General features: G+C 60.8%; 1 protein-coding gene across 1 annotated transcript in view; it reads left to right on the top strand.

The window, feature by feature from the left end:
* Window positions 1–294: 294 nt before the first annotated feature.
* LOC133358261 (dynactin subunit 2-like) overlaps window positions 295–9,278 on the top strand; it is a 13,313-nt gene continuing 4,329 nt past the window's right edge. Inside the window, exon 1 of the mRNA XM_061576500.1 lies at window positions 295–300. Within this exon, the coding sequence (XP_061432484.1) occupies window positions 295–300 (6 nt within the window). The remainder of the gene's footprint in view (window positions 301–9,278) is intronic.

The following is a 9,278-nucleotide window of genomic DNA, read 5'->3' as shown; positions in this document are numbered from 1 at the left end:
GTGGTGTGTGTGTGTGATGGTGTGTGTGTGTGATGGTGTGTGAGTGTGTGTGAGAGATGGTGAGCTCTTATTTTGTTTCACCGATGTCTGAAACTGTGGCCCCTCCCGCCACCACCCCCCCCAAACCAACCGGCCCTGACCAGCGGGGTGAAGTATGGTCAAACGACCTCCATGGCAGACGCAGCGTGGTGTGCGCGCCATTCTCGTTCGACGGCGAGAGATGGTTGGGAATCATTTTTTGATTAAACTAATCAGCATCATTACGTAATTAATTACTCGTAGTATTACTCCGAGATGGAAGTACGCACTGGTGCATTGTTAATAAGAGCATTTTGTCAACGATGCATTACGTAATATTGCAATTTTCAATGTATTAAAGCTGTGTTTTGTTGATGGATGTGCACCCAATCGCAGTTGCTGTTGTTGTTTTTGTTGTTGTTGTTTACCTCGATCTTCAGTTTGCCTTTCCTCCTTCAAGTGCCCGGCCTAAATAACCCCCCCTCTCCCCCCCGCCCCTCCCCCCTTCTCCACCCCGCCCCTCCCCCCCCTCTCCACCCCGCCCCTCCCCCCTTCTCCACCCCGCCCCTCCCCCTTCTCCACCCCGCCCCTCCCCCCCTTCCCACCCCACCCCTCCCCCTTTTCTAATCCGCCCCTCCCCCCTTCTCCACCTCGCCCCTCCCCCCTCTCCTCCGCCTCTCCCCCCTCTCTCCACGCCGCCCCTCCCCCTCTCCACCCCACCCCTCCCCCTCCCCTCCACCCTCCCCCCTCCCCTCCACCCCTCCCCCCTCCCCTCCACCCTCCCCCCTCTCCACCTCGCCCCTCCCCCTTTTCCACCTCGCCCCTCCTCCTTCTCCGCCCCTCCCCCCCTCCCCCCCGCCCCCCTCCACGACGTTCCCCATCAGAATGCGCGGCCCCCCTCTTCTCGCTGCCCCCCAGGCGGGTTCCGTCTGCCAAGCCCCCCCCAGGCGGAGCGTCTGTGCGTGACTGATAAGAGTCAAAAAACAATCTGTCCAGCAGACGGAGGGGGGCAGCCCCCCCCGCCCCCCTCTCTCAACTCCCCCCCCACCCCCCCCCTCTTCTCCACGCCTCCCTCTCTCTGTCCCTCTTCATCCTCATGCAGAAAAGCGCCCGTTGTGCCACTCGCCCCCCCCATCTCCCCCCCTCACTCTCCCTCTCATCCCCCCCCACTCTCTCCCTCTCATCCCCCCCCCACTCTCTCCCTCCCATCCCCCCCCCCCCACTCTCTCCCCCCATCCCCCCACTCTCTCCCCACCATCTCCCCCCCCACTCTCTCCCTCCCATCCCCCCCCACTCTCTCCCTCCCATCCCCCCCCCACTCTCTCCTCCCCATCCCCCCCCACTCTCTCCCCCCCATCTCCCCCCATCCCCCCACCACTCTCTCCCCACCACCCCCCCCCCACTCTCTCCCCCCATCCCCCCCCACTCTCTCCCCCCCATCTCCCCCCCATCCCCCCACCACTCTCTCCCCACCACACCCCCCACTCTCTCCCCACCATCCCCCCACCACTCTCTCCCCACCACCCCCCCCCACTCTCTCCCCCCCATCTCCCCCCACTCTCTCCCTCCCATCCCCCCCCCACTCTCTCCCTCCCATCCCCCCCCCTACTCTCTCCCCACCATCTCCCCCCCCCACTCTCTCCCCACCATCTCCCCCCCCACTCTCTCCCCACCATCTCCCCACCACTGTTCTCTCTCCAAGCGCTTTGCCTGAAATAGGTGAAATAGGTGCTCGCTAACTCGCGTCCGTGCGTCCTGTGCGTGTGGGGAGCGGTGGTGCAGTGGTGAGCGCCCTGCGCCACCAATCCCTGCGACCCGAGTTTGATACCCGACGTGGTGCGGTGCTGTGCAAATATCAAACTTGGGGACACAAAGGCGGCCGAGCGTGGTGCTGGCAACCCATCCCCTTCGGGCACCGTGTTGGCCTTAATAGGTGTTCGATAACAGCACTTGGCCCCCTGTTAAAGGCTATACGGGGATCTTTGTAGTTGCCTTCATATCCACTCGCCGAGAGACAAGGATCTCAGCAGGGAAAGGTTGCGTTAGAAGTTGGGATTACAGTTCAATGGGTGTCGCTATCTCGCCCCCTCCCCCCCTCCCTCGAACCTCCTTCCACTCTCTTCCGACTCTTGCCCGTCTCCCACTCCCCCCTCTCTCTCCCCTCTCCCCCTCCTCCCTCTCTCTCTCCTGCATCTCATCCCTCCACTACGTCTCTATAGGGTGAGGGGTAGAGCTGTAGGGTGAGGGATCTACATCATCATTGTCATCGTCATCATAATCATCATCTTTGTCATCATCATCATTGTCATTGTCATCATCGTCGTCATCTTCGTCGTCATCATCATCATCTTTGTCATCATCATCATCGTCATCATCATCATTGTCATTGTCATCATCGTCGTCATCTTCGTCGTCATCATCATTATCTTTGTCATCATCATCATCGTCATCATCATCATTGTCATTGTCATCATCGTCGTCATCTTCGTCGTCATCATCATCATCTTTGTTGTCGTCATCACAGTGGCCGACTCCTTTCAGTCGCCTCACTCCCGGCCCAGCCGGCGTCTCCTCTCGTGTCACGGATGGGAAGCTCAGCAGGATTCAGCCTGGACACTTGATGGGGGGGGGAGGGGAACACAGACTGCTGGGGCAAGTGCTGTGAGCGAGCACCTACTACGGCCGGCACACGAGGGGGTGGGCGGCTAGCACCACGCCCGGCCGCCTTTGTCGTGATATTGTGCGATATTTTTGCCGTAGTATTTGCCACATCACGGCGAGTGTTGTACGTAAACACGTGAGGCTTTCGCCACCAATATCATTCACGACAAAGTGTGTTTGTTGTTGTTGTTGTTGTGTTAGATCGGGTCAATGTGTCGTTACCACCCTCCTCCACCCGACGCAGCCACATTGAGTGTGGTTCGTCACGCTGTGAACAGAACGCGCCCGTGATTTCCCACTTCAGCACCACCGCTGCGATGGAGAGCAACTCCCCCCAGACAGAGAGAGAGAGAGTCAACACCAACTACTACTACGACTACAGCCTTACTTTTCACTACTCTCATACTGGCAACAACAAAACAACGGTCTCCACGATAACCCCACACCCGTTTACTATTCTGGCCAATCGCCTGACCATGCTGCTGCTGCTGCTGCTGCTGTTGGCATCGCCAGCGAAACGTCGTGAACTCAGATCGTAAAAGTGCTGCGGGGTTTACGCTCTGGAGTTGAGTGACGAATTGGCACGTTCTGTTCACGTGACAAACCTTGCCAAATAGGCTGTGTCGGGTGGCGGTCGGTGTACGACACAATTACATTGACGCGATCTAACTCATCAAAACAATGTATTCTGATTCGTTGTGTTCTCTTCGAGATTATTCCAAATATATCTGGAGCACAACCATCGGATACTACAACAACAACAACCGCCATCCGCCACTTAGTCACGGTGACGTCAACACTGCGCTTGTGCCAGGCTAGGTGCACTCTGAGGACACGTGAATTGTGGAAGGCTGGCTGCTGGCAGGAGCTCCACGGGACAGACCCATGTGGTGCCATGGGTTGATTGCGGTGCCAGGCTAGGTGCAGGAGGAGGTCACGGGACAGACCCACGTGGTGCCATGGGTTGAGTGCGGTGCCAGGCTAGGTGCAGGAGGAGGTCACGGGACAGATCCAGCAGGTGCCATGGGTTGACTGCGGTGCCAGGCTAGGTGCAGGAGGAGGTCACGGGACAGACCCAGCAGGCGCCGTGGGTTGACTGTGGTGCCAGGCTAAGTGCAGGAGGAGGCCACGGGACAGACCCATGTGGTGCAATGGGTTGACTGCGGTGCCAGGCTAGGTGCAGGAGGAGGCCACGGGACAGACCCCCGTAGGTGCAATGGGTTGCGTGACTGAGATGACTGGCAGATCCACCACCGGTGCTCCCCCACTGTGCCAACTTGCTGCGTTTTATCCGACCGTTGTTGTGAGCTTCGCTCCACCGCCCTCCGCTATTGCTGGAGGGCGACTGCCTCCAGCTGTAGCCCCGCAGCGTCCTTCACGAGCCTCCTCCTCCTCCTGCACAGAGGCCGATCTTGACACCGCCGGTACCGGTCATCGGCGAGTCCACTCAGCTCCACGTCCTCCTGTACCACATCACTCCCATTTCTTCTCTAGCCCGCGCCGCGCCCCGATAGACACACAAACACACAGGTGAGGAGGGAGGCTGAGTCTGCGTTTGAGAGAGGGAGAGAGGGAGAGAGGCCTCGTTGCCTGAATCCATTGCGACGTATTTTACAAGCAATTTCACACTTCAGTGATATCCGCTTGAGAGAGAGAGGGGGTGAGAGAGGGGGGTGGGGAGGGGAGCGAGGAGGCGGAGGAGAGAGAAGGGGGAGGAGAGAGACGTGGGAGAGGAGATAGATAATCTATTTCAGACGAGCGGGGAGAGGAGCGTTTGATGATGAGATAGTTTGATTGAGATGAGAGAGGGGAGAGAGGGGAGGGGAGATGGGGAGGAGAGAGAGAGAGAGTCATCTCTATATAAACATATATACACACTGATCACGTACGGCAACACCAACACTGCGCGTGTGGGTGACATTTAAAGGATAGAGATATAAAATAGGCGACGTTTCGGGCAACGACTCTTCTGCATAGCACGATGTTGATTGTTGATGTTGCCGCGGTGTCCTGGACAGACGTGGGTGAGTTTGTATTCATTAGCTGTGCTTCTGCACTACCAGCAAATACATGGCACGTACGCACGTGAACCTTCTTTCGCACCGTACGTAGCCAACCGTGCGTGTGTAAGGACAACAAACACAACAACAACAACACCAACACCAAGAAGCAGTTCGAGAGAAATCAGTTTGTCAATTCGATTTCAAGGTGCACGACTCCCCAGCGGCGTCCGGATGAAACGCGAAGGCCGCGGGCGTCGAAGGCCCGAGCGTCGTGGCCGCTGGGTCACGTGTGGGTCACCCGTGTGGTCACGTGTGGTCACGCGGGGTCACGTGGGGCCACGTGTGGTCACGCGGGGTCACGTGTGGGCCCCGTGTTGTCACGTGTGGGCCCCGTGTGGCCACGTGTGGTCACGTGTGGGTCACGTGTGGGCCACGTGTGGTCACGCTGGGCCACGTGTGGTCACGTGGGGTCACGTGTGGTCACGTGTGGGCCACGTGTGGACCACGTGGGGTCACGTGTGGGCCACGTGTGGTCACGTGTGGACCACGTGGGGTCACGTGTGGGCCCCGTGTGGTCACGCGGGGCCACGTGTGGTCACGTGGTGTCACGTGTGGTCACGCGGGGTCACGTGTGGTCACGTGGTGTCACGTGTGGTCACGTGGGGTCACGTGTGGTCACGTGGTGTCACGTGTGGTCACGCGGGGTCATGCGGGGTCATGTGTGGACCACGTGGGGTCACGTGTGGACCACGTGGGGTCACGTGTGGGCCCCGTGTGGTTATGCGGGGTCATGTGTGGACCACGTGGGGTCACGTGTGGACCACGTGGGGTCACGTGTGGGCCACGTGTGGTCACGTGTGGGCCACGTGTGGCCATGTGTGGGCCCGTGTGGGCCCCGTGTGGTCACGTGGGGCTACGTGTGGTCACGCTGGGCCACGTGTGGTCACGTGGGGCCACGTGTGGTCACGCGGGGTCACATGTGGTCACGTGTGGTCACGTGTGGGTCACGTGTGGTCACGTGTGGGCCACGTGTGGGTCACGTGTGGGCCCCGTGTGGTCACGTGGGGCCCCGTGTGGTCACGTGTGGGTCACATGTGGTCACGTGTGGCCCCGTGTGGTCACGTGTGGGTCACGTGTGGGCCCCGTGTGGTCACGTGTGGGACACGTGTGGGTCACGTTGGATCACGTATGGGCCGTCGGCGCAGTTGCAGCGCTTGCGCGCTCACTCGTGAGCCGCGCCATTTGGGGGAGGGAGGGGGGCGGGGCTGTGTGGGCCGTCGGAGGGAGTGAGACTGTCAAGAGGGCAGGGCGAGAGTTGGTTTAGTTTGAGACGGAGGCAGACAGACAGAGAGACAGACAGAGAGAGAAAGAGAGAGACAGAGAGAGCAAGAGAGAGATAAGGCAAAGGGTGAGCTGTGAACAGTGACGCTGCGGTGGAGAGAGGGAGGGGGGGCGATGGGAAAAGGAGGGGGGGGCGATGGGGAAGGGGGGTGGATGGGGAAGGAGGTAACATCTGCCAGAGACCAGGGAAAGATAACTATATGAAGCTGATGATGAATGGAATTGGGTCAAATAACATCATGGAGCAGGACTCTCCTGCAAATGGTCAAACTCGTCTTGAGACTCCGAGAGTGCAACTGGGTATCGGCCCATCACTCCAGATTCTGAAGATACAATACACCGCCAATGACTCAGTGGGGCCTCCCCTAGGGCGACTCAGCCTCAAATGAGTACCTGGTGCGGTGTGTTGTAAACATCGACACTGGGAAGACAAAGGCGGCCGGGCGTGGTGCTGGCTACCCCACCCCCTCGTGTACCACAGTGCCGGCCTTCGTAGGGTGCTGCTACTCGCGAACAGCACTTGCCCCAACAGTCTGTTAAGGCTATGAAGAGGATCTTTGTCTTTGTTGTGTGCACGTGTAGGGGGAGCGTGAGTGTGTGTGCGTGTGTGTGTTTGTGCGCGTGTGTGCGTGCGCATGCGTGTGCGTGTGTGTGCGTTTGTGTGTGTGTGTGCGTGTGTGTGTGTGCGTGCGTGTGAGTGTGTGTGTGCGCGTGTGTGCGTGTGCGCGTGTGCGCGTGTGTGCGTGCGTGTGTGCGTGTGTGTGTGTGCGTGTGTGTGTGAGCGCGTGTGCGTGTGTGCGTGTGTGTGCGCGTGTGTTGCGTGCGTGCGTGCGTGTGTGTGCGTGTGCGTGCGTGTGTGTGTGCGTGCGTGTGCGCGTGTGCGTGTGTGCGCGTGCGTGTGTGCGTGTGTGTGCGTGTGTGTGCGTGTGTGCGTGTGGTGTGTGCGTGTGGTGTGCGTGCGTGTGCGTGTGTGTTTGTGCGTGTGTGTGTGCCCCAGGACAGTGCCGGTGGGACTGAGCCGGGCTGTGTTGTGAGCTGCGGAGTGAAGCTACGGGGCGAATGAAATACTTGATCGCACATGGAAGAAGGGGGAGACGTGGGGGGGGGGGTGACGAGGGTGGGGGGGGGGGGCTGCTTGGGATCCAGGAGGGGGCGCCATCCCCCGTACAATCGAACCCGTGACACGCGGCGTTTCGTTGTACAAATTACCAACAGCGGACGCCACACTCGCCACTAAGTTGACCGGGGCGCCTGTGCCAGGCTGGGTGCACTCTGAGGCCACGTGAAGTGTGAAAGGCTGGCTGCTGGCAGGAGTTCCACGGGACAGACCAGCAGGTGCCGTGGGTTGACTGCTGTGCCAGGCTAGGTGCAGGAGGAGGAGGTCACGGGACAGACCCAGCAGGTGCCGTGGGTTGACTGCTGTGCCAGGCTAGGTGCAAGAGGAGGTCACGGGACAGACCCGCAGGTGCCGTGGGTTGACTGCTGTGCCATGCTAGGTGCAGGAGGAGGAGGTCACGGGACAGACCCAGCAGGTGCCGTGGGTTGACTGCTGTTCCAGGCTAGGTGCAGGAGGAGGAGGTCACGGGGACAGACCCAGCAGGTGCCGTGGGTTGACTGCTGTGCCAGGCTAGGTGCAGGAGGAGGTCACGGGACAGACCCAGCAGGTGCCGTGGGTTGACTGCTGTGCCAGGCTAGGTGCAGGAGGAGGAGGTCACGGGACAGACCCAGCAGGTGCCGTGGGTTGACTGCTGTGCCAGGCTAGGTGCAGGAGGAGGAGGTCACGGGACAGACCCAGCAGGTGCCGTGGGTTGACTGCTGTGCCAGGCTAGGTGCAGGAGGAGGTCACGTGGACAGACCCAGCAGGTGCCGTGGGTTGACTGCTGTGCCAGGCTAGGTGCAGGAGGAGGAGGTCACGGGACAGACCCAGCAGGTGCCGTGGGTTGACTGCTGTGCCAGGCTAGGTGCAGGAGGAGGAGGTCACGGGACAGACCCAGCAGGTGCCGTGGGTGACTGCTGTGCCAGGCTAGGTGCAAGAGGAGGCCACGGGACAGACCCAGCAGGTGCCGTGGGTTGACTGCGGTGCCAGGCTAGGTGCATGAGGAGGAGGTCACGGGACAGACCCAGCAGGTGCCGTGGGTTGACTGCTGTGCCAGGCTAGGTGCAAGAGGAGGCCACGGGACAGACCCAGCAGGTGCCGTGGGTTGACTGCTGTGCCAGACTAGGTGCAGGACACGAGACAGACCCAGCAGGTGCCGTGGGTTGACTGGTGTGCCAGGCTAGGTGCAAGAGGAGGCCACGGGACAGACCCAGCAGGTGCCGTGGGTTGACTGCTGTGCCAGACTAGGTGCAGGACACGGGACAGACCCAGCAGGTGCCGTGGGTTGACTGCTGTGCCGGGCAAGGTGCAAGAGGAGGCCACGGGACAGACCCTAGCAGGTGCCGTGGGTTGACTGCTGTGCCAGGCTAGGTGCAAGAGAAGGCCACGGGACAGACCCTAGCAGGTGCCGTGGGTTGACTGCTGTGCCAGGCTAGGTGCAAGAGGAGGCCACGGTACAGACCCAGCAGGTGCCGTGGGTTGACTGCTGTGCCAGGCTAGGCGCAAGAGGAGGCCACGGGACAGACCCAGCAGGTGCCGTGGGTTGACTGCTGTGCCAGGCTAGGTGCAAGAGGAGGCCACGGTACAGACCCAGCAGGTGCCGTGGGTTGACTGCTGTGCCAGGCTAGGTGTAAGAGGAGGCCACGGGACAGACCCAGCAGGTGCCGTGGGTTGACTGCTGTGCCAGGCTAGGTGCAAGAGGAGGCCACGGTACAGACCCAGCAGGTGCCGTGGGTTGACTGCTGTGCCAGACTAGGTGCAGGACACGGGACAGACCCAGCAGGTGCCGTGGGTTGACTGGTGTGCCAGGCTAGGTGCAAGAGGAGGCCACGGGACAGACCCAGCAGGTGCCGTGGGTTGACTGGTGTGCCAGGCTAGGTGCAAGAGGAGGCCACGGGACAGACCCTAGCAGGTGCCGTGGGTTGACTGCTGTGCCAGGCTAGGTGTAAGAGGAGGCCACGGGACAGACCCAGCAGGTGCCGTGGGTTGACTGCTGTGCCAGGCTAGGTGCAAGAGGAGGCCACGGGACAGACCCAGCAGGTGCCGTGGGTTGACTGCGGTGCCAGGCTAGGTGCAAGAGGAGGCCACGGGACAGACCCAGCAGGTGCCGTGGGTTACTGCTGTACCAGGCTAGGTGCAAGAGGAGGCCACGGGACAGA

This window comes from Lethenteron reissneri, chromosome 61 (assembly GCF_015708825.2).
Source record: "Lethenteron reissneri isolate LAM-NWPU_2019-01 chromosome 61, ASM1570882v1, whole genome shotgun sequence".
NCBI lineage: Eukaryota > Metazoa > Chordata > Hyperoartia > Petromyzontiformes > Petromyzontidae > Lethenteron > Lethenteron reissneri.
This window is presented reverse-complemented; position numbering and strand designations above follow the sequence as displayed.